This window comes from Alnus glutinosa, chromosome 4 (genome assembly GCF_958979055.1).
Source record: "Alnus glutinosa chromosome 4, dhAlnGlut1.1, whole genome shotgun sequence".
Taxonomy (NCBI): domain Eukaryota; kingdom Viridiplantae; phylum Streptophyta; class Magnoliopsida; order Fagales; family Betulaceae; genus Alnus; species Alnus glutinosa.
In genome coordinates, this window is record NC_084889.1 from 13,646,053 (window position 1) to 13,667,483 (window position 21,431).

General features: G+C 36.1%; 2 protein-coding genes across 2 annotated transcripts; both read right to left on the reverse strand.

The window, feature by feature from the left end:
* Nucleotides 1-795: 795 nt before the first annotated feature.
* Nucleotides 796-3,634, reverse strand: LOC133866918 (protein OXIDATIVE STRESS 3 LIKE 1-like). Its single transcript, XM_062303576.1, has 2 exons — nt 3,281-3,634; nt 796-1,401 (listed from the first exon to the last, which is right to left on the reverse strand). Exons 1-2 carry the CDS (start codon nt 3,520-3,522, stop codon nt 969-971), a joined length of 675 nt encoding a protein of 224 aa, XP_062159560.1. The 5' UTR covers nt 3,523-3,634; the 3' UTR covers nt 796-968.
* Nucleotides 3,635-16,700: 13,066 nt separating this feature from the next.
* On the reverse strand, nt 16,701-19,497 carry LOC133865197 (endoglucanase 16). The gene is made up of 8 exons (XM_062301559.1): nt 19,282-19,497; nt 18,931-19,143; nt 18,594-18,794; nt 18,411-18,488; nt 17,793-17,942; nt 17,571-17,679; nt 17,283-17,446; nt 16,701-17,177 (listed from the first exon to the last, which is right to left on the reverse strand). Exons 1-8 carry the CDS (start codon nt 19,495-19,497, stop codon nt 16,851-16,853), a joined length of 1,458 nt encoding a protein of 485 aa, XP_062157543.1. The 3' UTR covers nt 16,701-16,850.
* Between the last annotated feature and the right edge of the window lie 1,934 nt (nt 19,498-21,431).

The window sequence follows — 21,431 nt, forward strand, 5'->3', positions numbered from 1 at the left end:
ACTACTCCTAAGCCATTGTCGAGCATCACTGGGCCACTCTTAGACCACTGTCGAGCCACCTTAGACTATAACCTAGACACCTTCAAACCATCGTCGAGCCAACCTAGGTCATAACTGAGTCACCTTTGAACCACCACCAAGTCACTCTCGAACTACCCCTGAGCCACTTCGGACCATCTCCTAGCCACTCTCAGACCACCGTCGAGTCACTCTAGACCATAACTGAGCTACTCTCGAACCATTACCGAGCTACCTCAGACAACCACCGAGCCACTTTCGGATCACCACCAAGCAATTATTTTATATTAATATTTTTATGTTGTGAATAAAAATTGATTTTTATAGATTAATATAATTGAATGAAAATATAAAATATGTGCTTTTTTCCGTATGCAATAAATATTAAAAAAAAAAATGTTTTTTACCGAAAACATTTTCCTTAATAATGATTTCTCTTAAAAATATTTTTCGATAATCGAAATAAACGGAACATTAAAAAAAAAAATGATAATAAATTATAAGATCTTATGCCTCTTCCAAAGAAGATACTAAAAGCAGAGAAAACGGAATTTCCACAACGATTGCAAATCTTTCTGATATAATTTGAGCATCCAAATTCTTGTTGCATCCCAAAAATTTATTTTGGTTAAACCGGAAATCATCAAATGATTCTGCCAAATCTTTTCTTAAATGGTGATTTGGGGGGCGTAATCCTTTTTTCCATTTGTTGGGATGCACAAATAACTTCGTGTCTGTCAACTCTTAGAAGGAAGCAGGGATTGTGGTAGACTAGTGTCAATGTAAAAGCTAATTAATTACTCTACAAATGGATTCTTTAAACGTGTGAGTTTGAACATTCTTTGCCGAGTACAGTTAAAAGAAGGAACAGCAGAAGCAATGTCCATCATGTGTTTCTTCTAAAGAGACATTAGATGTATTAACTTTAACACTGCCTCCCAACAACAAAATTAGTTTGGTACGGCTGGTTCTGTCAACAATTGATAAGTGGCACATTGTTGTAAATCGGCTGTGGAGAACGACTGCCAAGCTGACAAATTTTTTCTAGCTGATCTACTCCGTGGGTGCGGTGGTGGAAGATGCGGAGGAGACCTTGAACTTGAATCCTCACTTGAGCTACTGATGCCGTCCGAGCTGCTCATGGTAACTGCAAAAGCCAATGTGCTTCGACTGGAGCTTAGTGGTCTCTTTGATATCCCACCCATATGACTTTTTAAATTTTGGTTCTTGTCCCACACATGATTGGAGGCAAGTAGGTTTCTCCGTTTCCTGGTGTAGGCGTTTTCCGGTTTCCCAACGTCTTTAATGGAGGAAGAAGAGGACGCCTCTGCTAGACTTGTGAAGGACTTCGATTTACCGTTGTAGAAATTTGATATGCCTCTTCTGCAACCATAATATCAATTCATCATCAGAACAGTAACAGCAAGATAGCTTCCGTTTCTCATCTAGTTAGGTAAAAAATTGCCACAATTTGGTATCAAGATCTCTTCATCATACTGATAGATTACTAGTTTTGTAATTGAGTTAAAACCACATGAATTTTGCATAAACACAAAGGAATTCTGAACAGAAATGAGATTCAAGTAGAAAGCATTGCGCTGTCAAGCCAAACTGGGAATTTGAAACCAAAACCAACGAATGTAAATTGATACAAACAGAGGCTTCCCAATCAAGCCCACTTAATCACCAAACAAAACTTGATTAAAAAAAAAAGAAAGAAAGAAAGAAGGGAGCTCTTCCATCAAAATCATCCAAGTTCAATGCATTTGGTAATGGTATTCTCTACTTTCTGAAATGCCAAACTATGAAAATGCTAGTTTCTTGGACAAATTGAAGATTAAACCATGAGGAACAACATATTTTATTTTTTAGAGTAGTAAACACGCACTTTGCACTCCTGCAGTACAATATATTTCCTATATAAACCCCTCCCATCATAAACAAATATGGGGTAAATAAAAAAGATGTAATTTTTTACAAACCACGTTAATTCCTCACGTCCTTTCTTTCTACTAATATTTTCACTCTTTTCTTATAATTTATATTTCAAAAGTTTACCATGGTATTAAACCACTTTCCTGCAACCTCCATATATTATGTACACCATTCATGTTGCCTACCAAACTCTATGCACATGCTTACTCCCTGAAATTTGGTTTCTTTTCTGGTCACGCATTAACCAGTAATCCTTTTAGGCACTAATCAGCATTGTGCCAGCAACAATGTCGAGCTCCAACCACAAACATATCCTTACACCTTCGAAATTTCACTTTTACTTACACACACTGCTCCGAGATCTGCCTCCAAACAATCGTTTCTCCAGCAACCAACGCTAGAAATGAGCGTAGAGGCTGCCGATCTGCCAAAGCCATTGCGCATTCTCTCACACAGTCTGTAATTCGAGTTGTCGGTCTCATGCGCCACACACGCCTTAATCAAATGACACACCACACATACCTCAATGTATGACCCAAATGCGACTTAATCTTAAACACTCTCCATGCAGCTCAATGATCAACTAGCTACACCCACCACATCCAGGCTCGACTATACCGCGTAACAAGTCCTACATGTGTCCTAGCAAGTCTATGCGCCTCAGGCGCAGAGCTTGGTTCCAATCCGACTTGTTTCCTATCCGGTCTAGCCTAACCCTAAACCATATCGTTTGATTTGGCTCACATAGTTTGACCCAAACCAAGACACCATTCGAACCCAAGTTGTCTAGACTTGTCTTGGATAGTCTAAAACCTGTATGACTGCATGCTCCAACGCAGTCCAAAAAATAAAGGAAAACAAAACATAATCGTCTCACCTCCTTCCACCTATAGTAGTAAACCCTAATTTAGTTTCTCCCAATATGTCCTCTTATCGTGTTTTTTTTTTTTTTTTGGTATATTTTATCATATCATATTTACAACAGCATCACGCATCTATCGTTTATTTTTATTTCTATTTTTATTTTTTTTCAACCTTTTAATTTTAGAAACTGCCCAATATTTGTTTCTTCATAAAATACATATAATGAATTGCAATATATGCATGTATAGAAGGAAGAGTTACAAAAATCTTCTCTAGCTCCTTCCTTTGGCTCAATTTTCACCAATTATTCATGCTATAGCTACTTTTAGCTCTCACTCTTTCTTTCCTTTTTTTTTTTTTTTTTAAAAAAAAAAAAAAAAAAAAAAAAAAATCTATTTCGTCCAACAAAAAACAGAAAAAAAAAAATTAAAAAAAAAAAAAAAAAAAAAAAAAAAAAAAAAACCTGATTGGCAGAACCTCCTCCAACGCGTTCATCATATCCAAAGGCCCTCTATACGAACTCTGCGCCTCGTTTTCGCCTAAATCCTCACCGTCGGAGCCCAGATCGCTGTTGGTCCCGATCGAGGACGACGGACTGCAGTCCTTCAAATCGTCACCGTCCACCGCCTTGGCGACCAACACGCCGGCGCACAACGTGCCGCCTCGTGTCAATCCGGCGGGTTTACTATCCAACTCAATCGACATTCTTAGTACTCTTCAAAATTTGCAGTGGAAGAAGGAGAAGAAGAAGAAGAATGAATGGGCGAGGGAGGGGGGGGTTTAAATTATTTTAGTTACATACAAAATTAATTAGTAATGAGTAATGAGTAATGAGTAATGAGTAGGGGGGGAATTAATTAATTAATATTAGTAAAGGGGGGCTGTGGGATAAAGAAATTGTTTTTATTACTAGTCTTGTCGTAGCGATCCGGCCTTATCCTTATCCCATCCCATCCATTCTAGAATATAATAATAATAATAATAATAATAATAATAATGAGCTGTTTTCACTTCACTTATCACCCAATTCACCCTCCCACGATTATTTTTACACCTACTCCTCAGTACTCCCACAAAATTAATTTCCTTTTTTTCTTTTTTAAATGGACAGAATGTATTTTATGATTTAAATTCTATTTTATTGCATAAATAAATATTATGTTATTTTTTAAATGATGTGCTTTTATATATATATATATATATATATATATATATATATATATTTTCTTCAAATTAATGCTCAACTTTTAATATCTCTCCGAACTATTAATTACATCAATGTTTCGGATGCTCTAACATGTAACGACTTTCGCGCTTTCTCTTAAATTACCAAAAATTAATAATGTAAAAAGGCAAAAATGTTTTTAAAAATTTTCAAAAAGACAAATTACTTTAATACAATTAAAAAAAGAAAAGAAAAGATGGTAGCAACCGGGAGGAACAGATTTGGAGGGGGTATAGGCCATTGCCTCCCATTAATTCTAAAAAAGAAAAAAAAAATTAGGTAAAAAAAAAAATTTAGAATATTGCCACCTGTCAATAATTTTTTTTAACTTTTAACCCTTGTTCATAAGAACTTCTGGCTCCGTCTCCGGCGGGTCATCACTTATTTTTGTTATTTTTTTTTTATATATATATATAGGTATTTTTGTAATTTTTGATACAAAGAAAATACATTACAATTTTTTGGTAATTTGAAAAAAAAAAAAAATTGGTAAAATATTTAGTTCTAAAAATATTATAAATTGAATATTAATTTGAGGGGAGGAAGTTTCCTTTTTCCCTTTCTTCTTTTTGTTTTGAAAATCCATATTTATGTAATTTGTTTTTAATTGATCGATATCTTATTTGCCAAGACATGTGGTGACATGGAGGAGTACGTAGGGTAAAAGCATTATTGTAGTGTCGGAGTTCACGTGCCACGAACCAAAGACGTTGAACAATGCGCCAGTGACCAGTGTTTACCTTTTTACCTGTTCAGTAACTGACGGGGTCTAGTGGCAACACGTGGAAGCATCCGGATGGTTGGAGCCAATATTTTCTTCTTATTTTGTTGGGATTGGGTAACGTGCAGCGCATTGACGCACAACTCAAGCTGTCTCTTTTATGTTTGGTGGTGAGACTTATCCAGAAGTGGGACCCACACGTACAACCTCTTTTGTGACTCAGCTCTAATCTTTAGCCGTTGAGGATAAGTGGATAAGTATGAGAGTTTTGGTAATTTACTCTTAAAGCATTCATGAGTGATTCCATTCCATGGTGCAACAACATATAGTTTTAGCACCATCCACTCTAAAAAATAATTTACCATAATAATCCGATTTCGTTTGTTAATTTTTTTTTTTTTTTTTTAATTTTTATGATAATTTTGTTTTTTATTTTTAAAAAATATTCTGATGCGATATAAATGTGAAAGTAATTTTAATTGTTTGTTAGTATTTTTGTTTTAAAAACATCAAATTAAAAAGCGTTAACAAACAAAACTAATTTTCACCAAATTCTTACAAATGCAAACATATTTTGGTTGGAATACATGGCACTTAAAAAAAGGTGGAGAACAATGAGCTAATAAGTATGCAAGTTGCTATATTAATTAGTTTAAGTTAAATATATATATATATATATATATATATATCATGGAAACTAAAAATTAAAGAGAAAAATAAATTTTGGTTTCTTAGTTTTTATGCAATCTTAATTTAGCCAATAAGTTTCTAATTTCTAGGGTTTCATTGTTTTCTCTCTCAATCTTTGCCACTTTCCCCTTTCTAGATCTAGGGTTTCATTCTTTTCTCTCTTTGCTTTCTCTTTCAATCTTTGCCTCTCTCCCCTTTCTAGATCTAGGGTTTCATTATTTTCTCTCTTTACTTTCTCTTTCAATCTTTGCCACTTCTTCTTACCCTCTCAATCACCATTCTCAGCCTCTCACCCCTTACTTCCTCTCTCTCATGCCGATCGATCTCATGCAGCTTCCTCCCAACTTTTTTGACATTAAGACTTTCAGTAAATAGATTCGCCACTTTAACACTGTTTTCAATGAGAGGTATTGGGAAATCAAGTGGAAGGGGATTCTTTTACTGGGTTTTATAAATCAAGGATGTTAGCATTGTTTTTTAGTGTTTGCAAGTGGGTCTATGATCTTTTGTTTGTTTTACAACTAATTTTTGTAGGTCTATGAAAATTGTAGGAAAAGTTTAATGGTTATTATATTTGGTATTGGCTAGAGTGCTTGTTAATTGGTTGCTTAATTTTGTATTTTGCAACATATTTTTGTAGATTCTGGGGCTTGATTTTGTGTTCTTTAGTTTGGATGGTTAACATGGATGAATAAATCATAAATCATTCGTTTGTTGGAGGCAAATACGGGCGGATTCTGCCCCCTGTGGACAGGCGGTCAGATAGTGAAAACTCCCTTTCGCTAGGGGCGAATACAATGGAGGGGCAAGGTTGAAATCTACCCCTTTTGGGGTGCTGCTCAGCTCTAGCCTCTCCTCGGATAGAGATCGATGGCCACTGATGAGGGGATGTTTGTAACATCCTGAACAAATACATGGTAATTTTTATAAAATAAAAATCTAATAACACATAAATAATAATCAAAGGAAAAATACTAAATTCATGAAAATAATATGAGCATGGCAAGGAAATTTCTTAATTAAATAAAAATATCTATTTAAAGTGGAAAGAAAACAAAAGAAACCTTAAAGTAAGCAAATAGTTGGAAAAACACTTCAAATATCAAAGTTCTGGTGCATCGTACGATTGAATGATGCCACGTCCGATCACGAGGACCTATGCTCACCATTCTAACGATCCAAGTCATCAACCTTCTCTGAATCTACCATTATAGCAGTATGTGAATCGATCGGACAATGACAGACTATATGCAAAAATAATGTCCAAAACTTGAGAAAATACGAGAGTTTCAACGCTAAAGCCCTAGAAATCCTAGTAGCTGATAAGTCTTGAATTATTCGATTCAAAACCCCTTAACTCGCATGTGTTATACCTAAATTGTGTTGTATATATAACGTTTTGTTGTAGTTTTGTGTTTTGCCTTATTTTCAGGTCTTAGTTGAAATCTATTTCAAAACACTTGAATTAGACCTGAAAATAAATCAATGGTATTTTAGTCATTTCTAGAGTTCAAGATTGTTCCTACCAATTGAAGAATCGGCTAAGGCAAGTCGATCAATTGACTTTATAATCGATCGATCAACACTTATCGATCGAAGAAGAAATCGATCGTGCGAAAATGCGATCGATCGAACCAGGACAGCCCCGAATGCGCTCGAACGAAAATGCGATCAATCGACTTTATAATCGATCGATCAACTTCGGCGTCTTCCAAAAGTTCCAGATATTTTGAATTCATTGTGCAATCCAAGTCAAAAGTTGGATTTTGTGGACAGAAATGGACGTCGACACTCTTTGTTTGTGTGGCTAGAATTGATTCTTGATGATATTTTGTAAATCCAAATCTTTATAAATATGAGATGATGGATTAAGGTTTAGTTTATGCATTTCTTGGGGTTTCAATTTTCCAAGCGCATCAGTAGTTAAATTTCGTGTTTTCCATTTCCTTTGATGCAAGTTTTCTTGTCCAAATTCCAAGGAGCAATTTCTTTCCCTTTTTCTTCAAGTTCTTAGTTTAGTTTGTATTTTCTTTTCTTTCCTTTTTGTAATCCGAATTTCATAGATTAATATAGTAGTTTTTAGTTCATTTTAATCTTGTTTCTTTACTGTTTTTCATAGAATTCATGCATAGATTCAATTATGCATAGTTAAACTCTTCCTTAGGGTATGAACAAAATCTCTTTCAAAGCCATGGAGTGTTCTTGATATTCTTAGGATTTTCTAGATGTGTTTAATGATTGTGTAAGACTAGAGAACTGCAAAACTCATGCTAAAAAGTTTTGTTTTCAATATTCCAATCCCTATATTCATGAAAAAAGTTATACTTGTCTATGAGTGTTCTTGCTTTCTCGAGTAAAACCAACGTTCTTGAGAGAGAACGAAGTCTTTTGCAATGGTTCTACTTGACATGATATATGTTTACTTATTAGAGTTACCTTATAGGGTATGTCAATAAGCACCGGTCATTTTATACTTTTGGTAGTATAAGACGTCTTTTTATTGTAGTTTAATATTTACATGGAATAAATCGGTGTGAAATTAAGATACTTTATCATTGTGGCCTAACTAGGGTTTTCATGTATTGTATATGCTTATTAGGATGTTTTATAGAGTAGTAAACTAGGGAGCATCAATCCCCCACACCTTTGGTAGTATAATTGTTTTTTTCATTGTAGTTTAAATCTTTACGTGGTAAGTGATTGATATGAAACTAGATGCTTCACCATTACGTCTTAACAAAAGTGTTTTCATGTCAAGGTCGTCGTAATGGTTGACACCCATTACGCGCTCATATCATGCATGTTAGGAAGATCCATATAGACTTTGAGCATTCCATTGGTTGAGGATTTGATAAGATCATTACCCTAAGTTTATTTTAAGTTTATTTTCATTTTTTTTTTTTTTATCACTTGATTCGTTGTAACTTCAATTCTACAACTTTATTTTTCTTTTTCAAAGTTAAGTTAAATACGTCCTTGAATATCCCGTTACGCAAAACAACACCCCAATCCTCGTGGTTCAATAACTCTTACTATAGTACAATTGATTCGTACTATTGTGAGTGGTAAAACATATAAATTTAAAATCCACGTAGCATCGCGTTAGATCCGATGCTACCAGTAACCTCATTTCTTTTATCCATCCAACAGCCTAGAAAGAGAAAATGAGAGAGAGAGAGAGAGAGAGAGAGAGAGAGAGGTGCCATTTTTATGGTGTTTTTAAGTTAATGAAGAATCAACACCACCAAGGGTAAGATCCAAAACCCTAACCTTTATTACATTTTATTTAACTTTACTTTAATAAGGTATTTAGCATGTTAGAAGTGTAGATCAAGCTAGAAAATGGGCTTTTGACAAAGAAAGTTTGTGACTTTTTGAACCACATGAAATTTTGAAGGCAAGATAACTTATTTTTTTGGATTGAGATAGTATAATATCATGGACATTCAACCATTTTTGTACATCCTTGTTGATAAGAGTGGAAATGGGTAAGAAAGTACTTAACAACGTTAAGAATTTTGAGGTAAAGTTAGGATTTTTAAGATCCAAACAGACTCAAGGCTCATATAGAAGGTGACTTTAGGACCTAGGATACATAAGAGACCAGTAGGTGGTAAAAAGTTTGAAGCTTGGACAGAGAAAAGCTGAAAATGGGTTATGTGTAGTCATCGATAGAACGATACCATTCACTGTTCGGATGATGCATGTGGACTGATATAACGGTCTTTATGCAATGATTGAATGGTAGAGGTTAGAAAGTAAAATTTAAGATTTTAAATGATTATTAGGGTTTTATGCCTAAGGAAAGTGACTAATGATAGAGTAAAAAAGCAGATTAAGTAGCTGGACTAGTCGAACAATCCAAACTTGGGATTTGCACGTAAGGTAAGTAATCGCCTATGAAAACTCTTAAAATGATTTATTTGTCGAACGTAATTATTTTCACTGTTATAAACATGCATATCGTATGTACATGAAATCTCTTTAATCATATATTGTTAACCCCCAATTTTCGAGGAACTATTGATTTAAGCTGCATTGTCATTTACTGTGTTTTAATTCATGAACAAAATTATGTTTACATAACTAGAAATTAAAAATAATTTTATGGCATGCCACCATGAGAAAAAAGGGTGAAGAATTTAGGGCTTATGTATACCAGTTTATATGAACTTGACTCTATGGCCAAATTGTGAGATGAATGAAATTTACCCTAGATCTGAAGGCTATTGTGATCGGCGCAACTACCCACAAGTGGGGTTACCTTTCCGGCATCACTAGTTGTGTGCCACCTAGGGTATCAACTCAGTCAAACAATTAGGGGTGGGTGGCTATATACAATGCCAAGGCACCGAGGTTGTACGGTGACGTCACACATCGTCTGGGTATGTGACTGTGGATGTAGTTATATGTATATTCATACCATTATTGACACAACGTGTTTCAAATTTATGATGGTCATGAACCTATTAGAACTCTGCAGTTAAGCATGCTTATGCGAGAGTAGTACGAGGATGGGTGATTTCTTAGAAGGTCTGGTTCGGGGGAGCCAAAAGCGGGTAATATTGTTTTATTAAGGGTGGGTCATTACATGTACCATATGTCCCACGAAATGAGAGAACCCTACTTCGATTGATCAGGTGGCTACGCATGAGGCGCATGAAGAAAATGCCAGCATCTTCAATTGGCACTTGAAGGCACATGCATGATCGTATAAACTTCATATCATTCACAAACATCACCTTTTTCTCTTTCTATCTCTCCGGAGCACTCTGGGAGGCTAAGCAATCGAAATAAATGATAGGGTTAGCCTACCGATGAATTTATAGGCAAAAACCATGGTCTGAGAGTCTTGAAAACACTCAAATTGCTCATTGACTTGCTTTGATCGACCACTAAAAATGTTGTGATTGATCACAAAGGTTTTTGAAACCCTAGTGATCAATCACTAGGGATGGTGATCAATCACCATGAGCCAAATGCTGGCCCAAGTATCGATTCATGCCTATTTTTCCATCCTGCGAATCAATTTAGGTGATTTTTTTTTTTTCAAAAATAGATCTGGCGGAAAGAAGAATCTTGCTTAAAAAGTATGGGATGCTGGTTGAAATGTGAGAAAGAATCACGTTAAAGCATGAGAACCTGTGCGTGATCATAAAAAAATCCATTGAAGTAGTGCAGATCAAGTATGTGCGTCAATGAAGAGATTGATAAAGGCCACAGTGAAAAAAAAAACCTCATATTACAAAAGAAGATTTCTTGAATACTTACAAAGTGCTCTATGCACTAATATATACAATAAGTGTACATTAATGTGAAATACAAAATAAGGAATACAGAATAATTATCATTTCCGTTTCTTCATGTCATTTACAGCACTATTTAGTGCCTTGGCTGTCATTTACTGCGCCATTGCTGTTGACAATCAGTAGCTTGATTATCGTGATTCGCATAATCTGTAGCTTAAGTTTTGCATGTTGCAGCACCAACTTTGGTTGGAATGCCATTTGTAGAATGGTGTTTAACATCCCCCCCCGGAAGTTGATGGGGTAGGACACACCATCAACTTGGATTTCAAATTATTAAATCGAGTGGAGGAGAGACCTTTGTTAAAAATATCAGCAAGTTGATCATCAGTGGAAATAAACTTGATCATAAGATCATGATTAACAGTTTTTTCACGAACAAAATGATAGTCGACCTCAATATGTTTTGTACGAGCATGAAACACGGGATTAGAAGCCAATGAGAGTGCACTAACATTATCACACCAAATAAGTGGATCAAAGAGAATAGGAAAATGAAGTTCCTTGAATAAAATCCTAAGTTAGTACAGTTCATAGGCAACAATGGCAAGAGACCTATATTCGGCTTCAGTGCTGGACTTAGTGAACACGTATTGCTTCTTACCACTCCATGACACCAAACAACTAAAAAAAAAAAAAAAAAAAATAATCGAAGGTGGAGCGCCTGTCAACCAACCCATCAGAATCACAATAGGCAGTGAGATGGAGAGGACCTTTTGAATAGAGAAATTCATGATCAATGACACCTTTAAGGTATCGTAAGACCCATTTTGCAGCAATCCAATGTGCAATGGAAGGGTTGTGCATGTGTTAACATAGTTGATTCATAGAGAAGGTAATCTCGAGCCTTGTCAATGTGCAATAGAGTAATGCACCAATTACCTGCCGATATGCAGTAAGGTGTGATAATGGCTCTCCATCATACCATGAGAGTTTCAATCCAGATGGACATGGTGACTTGGCTAGTTTGGCATTAGCGATGTTCACTTGTAATAGCAAGTCAGTAATATATTTAGATTGGCTCAAATGCAAACCTGCTGCAGTGCGATGAACCTGAATGCCCAAGAAAAAATTGAGAGGACCAAGGTCCTTGAGTGGGAACTCCTGTTGCATGCAAGTGATTAATGAGTTGATAAGGGAAGAATCAGTCACGATGACAATGATTTCATGCACATAGATTAGGAGAAATAAGTGAACGACATTCAAGTGAAAAGTAAAGAGTGATGAATCCACCAATGATGCTGCAAAATCAAGATCCAAAAGAAATGAGGACAAGTGAGTGAACCATGCCTGTGGGGCTTATTTCAAGCCATAGATGGCTTTATGTAGCTTGCAAACAAAATCAAGGTGCTCCTTATTGATAAATCCTTGAGGTTGATCCATATATACTTCTTTAAGTAGATTTCCATGTAGGAAAGCATTTGAGACATCCAACAGTCTAATTTCCCAATCAAAGTGGACAACCAAAGTGAGCACAATTCTAATGGTAGAGGGCTTGATGACATGGCTAAATATCTCGACATAGTCAATTCCACTCGGTTGATCAAATCCTTTAGCTACCAACTTAGCTTTAAATCTCTCAACTGTCCCACCAGACTTACGTTTGATCTTGTAGACCCATCTATTGCAAATTATGTTGTGGTTGGCAGGTCTTGGGCATAGAGACCAAGTTCCAGTGGATAAAAGAGCCTCGAACTCTTGTGTCAAAGCAAGCCTCTACTGAGAATCACTATGCGCCTTGTTATAGCAAGATGGCTCAACCTCAGCAAGAGTAGTATGAAAGGTCTGCAATGAAAACTTAGTAGAGTACAATTTATGGTCCGAGAATTGCTTTGGCTTTAGATTACCTATTCTTGAGCGAGTGACCATTTGGTGAGAAGGAGTTGGTAGTGAAGTCTCAGAAGGCAAGGAGATGAGGTATGAATGGTTATTGGCAGGGAGGAGTTGGAGTGTGAAGTAACTGAAGGCAATAGTATAGATGAGGAATGATGTCCAGTATTGGGTGAGGAAGGGAGTGATTCTCTCATATTCTCAAGAGTAATAGGGGTGGAGTCATGTGTACGTGAAGTAGGAATATCAATCACAACAGGTGTATTAGTCATAGGAGATGTATCAATAAAGGGAAGCATAGTACTGAAGGGAACAAAGAAAGGAGAATCAACTGTAGCATTTATCTTAGCAAATAGAGTGAAAGTAGCACTGTCCATTGCAGGAAAAGTATTTTCATAAATTAAAAAAAAAAAAAAAAAAATGGCATTCCTTGACAAATAGACTTTGTTATGGATAGCAGGAAATGTATTTTCATAAAAAAAATAGCATTCGTTGACAAATAGACTTTGCTGGTGAGTGGATCAAGACATACAATTGTATCCTGCATAATTGTAATCAAAGAAAATGCAAGGTTTTGATCGAAATTGTAATTTGTGTAAACCGAAAGGGAGAAGGAGTGGATAACATTTACAACCAAAAACACGCAATTGTTTATAGTCAAGGTCTTTCTTATACAATCTAAAGAAAGGTGTCTCATATTGAAGGACTGGAGTGGGAAGTCTATTGATGATGAAAACAGCTAGCTATGACAAAGGCATCAACCTAATATTTGTTTGATAAATGTGAATGAGCCAAGAGAGTTAATCTTACTTCAAGTATATGCTTCAACTTTCTCTCAGCAAGACCGTTTTGCTGTGAAGTGTGGGGACATGATTTTTATTGTATAATCCAATTTTTGGCAAGAAAAGATTGAAATTGTAGGGAGATATATTTACCTCCTCCATCAGATTGAAGTTGTTTAATGGTAGATGAAAATTGATTTTCGGGTAGCAGTTTAAATTTAACAAAACTCTCAAAGGCTTCAGATTTAGCATACAATGGATAGAACCAAGTATACCATGGGAAGTCATCACTAAAAACAATCTAATATTTATAACCGCTCATTGATTGAATTGGTGAGGTCCAAATATCAGTATGGATAAATTGTAAAGGATGTGATGAGATGCGTGTGGAAAAATTAAAGGGTTTTCATTTGCATTTGCCCATTTGACATTAAACACAAATCACATCTTTATTGAAATTTTCTTGAGAAGCAGGTAATTGACTAGACTTAACAACTTTGGAAACAATTTCAGAAGAAGAATGACCTAATCTAAAATGCCAACCCAAGGATGAATTCCTTATTCCTAAAAAAGATATAACCACTTGTCGTATTTGATGAAAATCCTTTATAAACTACAATGGATAAAGACTATTATTACTCTTTCCCGCCACGAGGAATGCATGAGTTTGATTGTCCTTAACCAAAAAAAAAAAAAATGAAAAGATGTCAATATAAAATATTAGTGATTGTTAACACAGAATTTATGAATGGAAAGTAAATTGGCTGATGCGTTTGGACAATGTAAAACATTTTTGAGATAAAACTTAGAGTTGGTAGAGTTTAGATTGTTGAACTAGAATTGTCAATATTCAAGCCAGCCCCATTCCATACTGGAACAATATCACTGCTCTCGAAAGGTTGTTGGATTTGTGAATTCTCAAAAGCATTAGTGATGTGTGCATTAGCAGTCTAATGCCTGGTGATTTGATTTCCCACAAATTTGACAAAGTACACGAGTAGTATTGCTAAAATTTGGTACACCACTGCTTGGAACTGCCCTTGGCTTAGGCTGGAAGGCTCCCATGGGTTGAGCAGAAAAGTCAGAATGATGGGACTTAGTGAATTGGGATGGATATTTGACCTGGGGTACTTTGTTTTTCCTGCTGGGAAAATTTCAAGAGTTGGATCTTTGAGCATACAAGGCAAATGTGTTGCTGTCACGAGCAACAACTTGTTGCTGATTTAGCATTAGTTCATGATTCAATAACTCATCTTGGAAGTCATCGAAAGACAGAGAAGTATTTCGGGTTGCAAGTGAAAATATAGTAACAAAAGTGCTAAAGATAGGGTTGAGTCCACTGATGATGAGGGAAATCAAATCCTCATCATCTACTGACTTACCTACCGCAGCTAGCTGATCTCCCCAGGTTTTTGCAGTCAACAGGTATTCAATGCAGTTCTTGGACCGTTGTTGTAGGGTCTGCAATTGCCTCTTCAAATGAGTGATCCGAGAACGTGATTTCGAAGCATATTTGTTTGCTAACACATCCCACACTTGCTTAGAAGTGTTTAAGCCAAAAACAATTGAGAGAACACTCTTGGACAATGTGATATTGATCTAGCTAAGTAAGTACTTATCTTTCTTAGTCCAGATAGAGAATTCTAGATTAGTTGTTTACTTACCTCGTTCATCAGACATGAATTGCTGCGGGCATGGCTCAGAACTGTCAATAATACCCAACAGCTCGTGACTTTTCAAAATAGGGACGATCAGAGATAGCCATCTAAGGTAATTACTATCTTCAACAAATTTGATGGCCATTTGCTGTGTGAGGCTAGGAAGAGTGCAATTGTTTGTTGTCATGGTATTAGAAGATGTCATGTAAAAGAAAAGATATAGCAAGAGATGAAAGAAGGATTGAATGGGCGTGAGCCTAAGAGTGCTCTGATACCATGAAAAAAATCTTGTATTTACAAAAGAAGATTTCTTGAATAATTACAAAGAGGTGCACACACTAATATATACAATAGGCGTACATTAATGTGAAATACAAAATAAGAAATATAGAATGATTATCATTGTCGTTTCTTCATGTCATTTACCGTATCATTTTCATTTCTTCCGGTCATTTACTACACCATTGCTGTTGACAATCAGTAGCTTGATTGTCGTGATTCTCATAATTTGCAGTTGTGATGTCTCATATCGCATGTGTATGAGAATGATGATGAACTTATATGTAGATTCACACCATTCTTGAAGCAATGCGTTTTAAAGCCGTGATGACTATGAACTCGGCCATCAGAACTCCGCAGCTAAATATGTTTTTGTGAAAGTAGTATCAGGATGGGTGACTTCCTAGGAAATTTGGTTTGTGGAAGTAAAAAGTGGACAATATTGTGTCGTTGAGGTGGGTCTTTACAAATAGTATCAGAGTCATTGTCCAACCTAAGATAAGGAGAGCGTGCACAAACCCATGATGGTCGCTAGTGGGCACTCGCTAGGATGCATGCCAAGAATGGAGTGATCTATGAAGGTCGCCAGTGGGAACACTAGTCCCAAGAGGGGGTGATTGTGACGTCCCACATCACTTGGGTATGGGAATGAAGATGTGCTTATATGTATATTTGCACACTTCTTGAAACAATACGTTTTAAAGTCGTGATGGCCATGAACCCATCAGAACTCCACAGTTAAACATGAGAGTAGTACCAGGATGGGTGACTTTTTGAAAAATTTGGTTTGGAGGAGTTAAAAGCGGACAATATTGTGTTATTGAGGTAAATCATTATAGCAGCTTAAGTTTCGCATTCTGCAGCACCAACTTTGGTTGGAATGCCAGTTGCATAATGGTGTACGTTTAACAGCATAAACATGGCTATATACCATGTTAAAATATTAAAATAAAATTGAAAATAATAATATAAGCGGAAACAACGGACAGACAGAGTTTTGAAATGGTTTGGCCTACATCCACCATTGGTAATGACCAATAAAACTACATTTTGTTTATAGGATGTTAGTTACAATATTGGTATTTATCGAGCTGAGTATTATAGTAGATGAGTTGTGTGAGAAATTAAAGCCAGTAAAGAAATCCTAAAAAATGAAATCTCTTCTAGAATTTAACATATATAAAACAACAAAGTTTTTGTGATTTTTATTTTTTATATATATAATTTTTTAAATATAATTATATATAATTAGTAATCAGAATATATATATGACAATTACAAGCGCTCGTGGACCCAAGCGAAAAAATAACCGACCATTTCAAGCATGGCTTCTGTTTATGCAGGTTAAATATATAATATTATACAAATCAAATCCAAATTACCTGCAATAAGTTAATTTTGAAGGCTATTCTTCCCTGCATAGACACAAGATTAATCCAGCTAATACCTACAGCCATAAAGCTCTGAAAAATCTTTTGAAATTCATGTTTTACGTACGCACATACATAAATCTGCATGATCTCCACGTATAAAACAACAGAGTTAGACGTGGCTCGATGCCAGCTTTGCTAGGGGACCAACTGCGAGCGAATTAATGTACGTGCATGGCTCAGTCATGGAAGAATCCCAGCGCTTATCATTGAAGTTATCGAGCCGGTCAGGCCCACCAACAATGGCGCCGGTAAGCTCATTAGGGTTTGGTCCGTCTTTATTGAACCAGTTTACGAAGCTTATGGCACAGCTCACAGCTTCGTCTTTTGACAACCTGGGGACAGATGCGCCTCTGTGGTGCGCTTGTGTTGGTGGAGATTTTCCAAATCCAACCATGTATGACCTTTGTTCTGGGTTGCTTCCCAGCAAGTAATCCATCTGCCATAATTATTAATCACATTAGCACGTTATCAGCTTAAATTTTTGAGATAATTAAATGATGATTTAAGATGATATGATATCGATTTTAAGAAGAAATAAAACCTGTTGCTTAGCGAAAGCGACGAGGTGGGCTGGGTCGAACTGTTGGTTTCCACAAGAAACTTTTTTGTTGTGTTTGGCAAGCACATCACTGTAGATGCTAAACAACATAGCTGTTCCGGTAACGTATTGAGTGTTGGCCCCATCTCTCAGGTGAATTAAACCACCTGAAAAATCATATATATATATATATATATATATATATATATATATATAGTCATTATTTTCATATATTGCCATGGCGTACGTCCGAGAGAGAGAGAGAGAGAGAGAGAGAGAGAGAGAGAGTACCTGGAGAGACGTAAATTTGGTGATAGGGGCTATCAGGAAGGACCGAACATACGAAACTGTCAGCTTGTTTCTTGAAGGTTTCGAAGCTCTTCTCTCCTTCAAAAAACAGCTGCAAAGGTTGACGTACGAGGAGCAATATACATGTTAATTAGGTGCCAAAAGGAGAATTAATCTTTCTAATTAAGTGCTTATTTTGAGAAAGAGAAGAAGATTTGAAGAGACCTCTGAGAGAAGGATTTGGGCTCCAGCATATTTGAGGTCCCAGCTAAACTCAGCTACAACAGCACTGATGGATTCTTCTTGTATGTACTTCAAATACACGGAGCTCCTCGTCGCAGAGTATAGCCAAGACGCCGCCCACAACAGCTCATCCTGCATTTTTACTTAACCCAACATTATTTCTTTGATCAAATGGTCCAACTTCTTCTTGTCAAGGCTTTGTCCTGGAAAAGATGCATGCCTACAATGCAAGGCTTGGGTTTCACGTTCATTTGGATTTTCGATTTCAGAAAGTTCGGTTTTACAATTTGCTATTTGAAAACGCGATTTTTAAAACTCAGTTAAAGATTTGATAAAATTATAGTTTGTCATTTCAAATCGCAATTTAACCATAAAAAACACACCCCATTCACAAATTTTAAAAAACGCATTCTCAAATTATGCATTTTCTGTGATTTAATTTAGAATCACAATTTTTATCTGATTTCATTTAAGCATTTGGCCTGAAAAACTTTTGGTATCGCACAAAGGATGGAATGTTTGATTTTCATGTGTATCCATACAGAAAAGTTTCTTGGCAAATCTAAATTCGTTTGAGAGAGAGAGAGAGAGAGTGTTTACATTATAGCCTGAGTAAGAACAATAGAAGGGACATTCTCCGTCAAAGCTTCCCTTGTGTGATTTGGCGAATTTAAAAAGCTGAAAAAAAGAAAGCTGAAATCACTGATCTGAATCTTTTCCTCCAATTCCACTTGAGGTCAAAATTAAACAAAAGAAAGTGAAGGCAGAACCAAATTCAAATACCAATTTGGCTTTGTTGAGGAGACGACGAGAATACGGATGATCTGTGCCTCTAAACACAATTGAAGAAGCAGCCATTGCTGCCGCAGTTTCTGCCGCAATCTCAGTTCCGGGCGTGTTCTCATCAATCCTCAGGACCGTCCGTGGGGTTTGCATGTTTTCCGGTCGAATCCAGCATTGATGATCTTGCACCGGGTCTCCCACCTTCACGATAAACAAACAACCAAGCATAACTATTACATTCTTTTCTTTTTGGTCCTCCCCATAATTAACCTTAACTCGATCACATGCATAATGTACGTAAATCAAATACAAAAGTTGTTGAAGCATGTGATCTCACCTGCACATATAATCGTTGACGTCGGGAAGTGGCTTTAAGAAAATAATCTGTGCCCCAACGAATGGCGGAGTGGACATTTTCCAACTCTCCGGCCGCTTGTAGCTCCGACTTGTAAAACAGAGCAGCCCATGACAGAGATGTAACTGTGAAGGCCATGGGAAGCCCGTATTTCACATTGTCGCCGGCATCATAATATCCCCCAACAAGGTCCACCTGCGCCAGAAAAATCCAATTAATTAATAAGCTCGATCATAAGAAAAGGAAAATCCAATTACTAAGCTCATAAGAACAGGAGAAAGCGGATCGAGGAAAAGAATTGATGAAGAAAGGAACAGATCGAGAGGCACGCACATTGGCAAGTTTCCCATCTTCGAGAGCCGAGTCCTCTCTCCAAGATAGCCTGTTATCTGCGGGGAGCTTCCCTGATCTCTGTGCCTCTAGGAAAATAATGGATTTGGTGAGTGCATCCTTGTAGTTATATTGACCATTAACGGCAACCAAAAACCCATCAAACAGAGCGAGCCAAGCCACAGCAATGGCGGCCAATTCTCTTGCGTATGCACCCATGAAATCCAAAATCCAATTTCAGGCACAAAAACAATGACTAGAGAAACAACTTGTTTAGAAACATAACATCATGTGTGTCAGGGATGGAGAATTGGAGGTTCAATTCGGAGCTCTAATGGCCTCAAGTTAAAACAAGGAAATAGTCGGTTGGGTTTTCTGTTTGGAGGTTTGACTGTTTTAGGAAACAGAATAAATAATAAGAGGTTGATGGGCTCTGTTTTAGGTTTGTGATGGCGGGAAACCTCCAGGGGTTGGTTATTAAGAGTCAATACTATTTTCATGGACACGAAAAGTGGGTTCTTAATTGGAGAGGGGGGAACGTGGGGTGGGGATGTGGGGATATATCTGAATAAAGGCATTCATTCAATAACCATTTTCAGCTATCCGGCCATCTCATCCTTTTCTATACTTAACTTTATGGTGCTCGATCATTCATCCCTAAATAATCAAACCTTTTTTTCTTTTTTCTTTTTTTCAATTAATTACATTTACCCCTATCAACTACCACTCATTCATGGATTGCCGCCCCTGCAAACTACCAAGTGTGACACATGACCCCTTCAAAGTACCAATTAATTGACAAACGAACATGTGGAATGCATGTACCAATTTTTTTTTATGTGAAATAACGAAAATACCGAGCTCAAAATCCATCGTTTTCATCTAAAACCCTATGTTCTTCTGTACGCCATCTTACTTTGACCTTAGTAAATGTTTTATGCATTTTGTTATTTTCTCAACATTTAACTGGAGTGAGAAAGATCATCACAATCTAGAATAGCTAATCAAAATCCATTTTATCTAGTTTAGTTAATGAGTTTTAAAATGCATCATACATCCGATTATCTATTCTTAACTCTATATTATTTTTCATTAATATTTTTCATTATAGTATATTTTTTTCCACGTGGGTCCCGCTTGATAACTCCATTACTTTACACACTTTCCCTTAGATCTCCACTATAAAGGAAGAAAAAAGAAAAAAAAAAAAAAAAAAAAAAAAAAAAAAAAAAAGGGAAGAACGTGGAGTCTTGGAGGGAAAAGGAAAAGGAAAAAAAAAAAAAAAAGCGGAAAATGTGGAGATAAAGAATAAAAAAGAAAATAGATACGTGAATAGTATAACCATACTTGTAAAGTTGCACAAATTATGGAATAAAGAAAAATTTATTCTAAAGTTGGAATACATAAGCCGATAGAGTCTCTTTTTAGCACTTTTGATATCTATTCTAACTTAAAGTTGCAAATAAATAATCTATTGAGTGCTCTTAATGGCTTATGAATTTTTCAATCTAGAATAACTAATCAAAATCTATTTTATCTAGTTTAGCTAATGAGTTTTAAAATGCACTATACATCCGATTATCTATTCTTTAACTCTATATTATTTTTTTTATTATTTTTCATTAATTTTTTTTAGGGAAAACTTCAATTTACCCCCATGAAGTTGTCACCAATTTGCAATTCTAACACCAATGTTTCAATTTTGTTAATTGCACCCCATTAAGTTTCAGAAATTTTCAATTTAGGGAATCCGTCCAAATCAACCGTCTAACTTAACGAAATTTTCCTCACGTGTCATGCAGGTGCGTTTTTTGTCCCCAAAAAGACGAAAATGCCCTTGTTCCCAATTTTTTTTTTTTGGTGTTTTAAAGAAACGGTGCCATTTTAAATGAGGGCAATTTTGTAAGTTCTGAACCAAAAAAGTCACATGTCGCGCACGTGGTCTCCATTCCGTCACTTCAGACGGCAAAAAATGACAGATTCCCTAAATTGAAAATTTCTGAAACTTAATGGGGTGCAATTAACAAAATTGAAACATTGGTGTTAGAATTGCAAATCGGTGACAACTTCATGGGGGTAAATTGAAGTTTTCCCTTTTTTTTTTATTATAGTATTTTTTTTCCACGTGGGTCCTCCTTGATAACTCTATTACT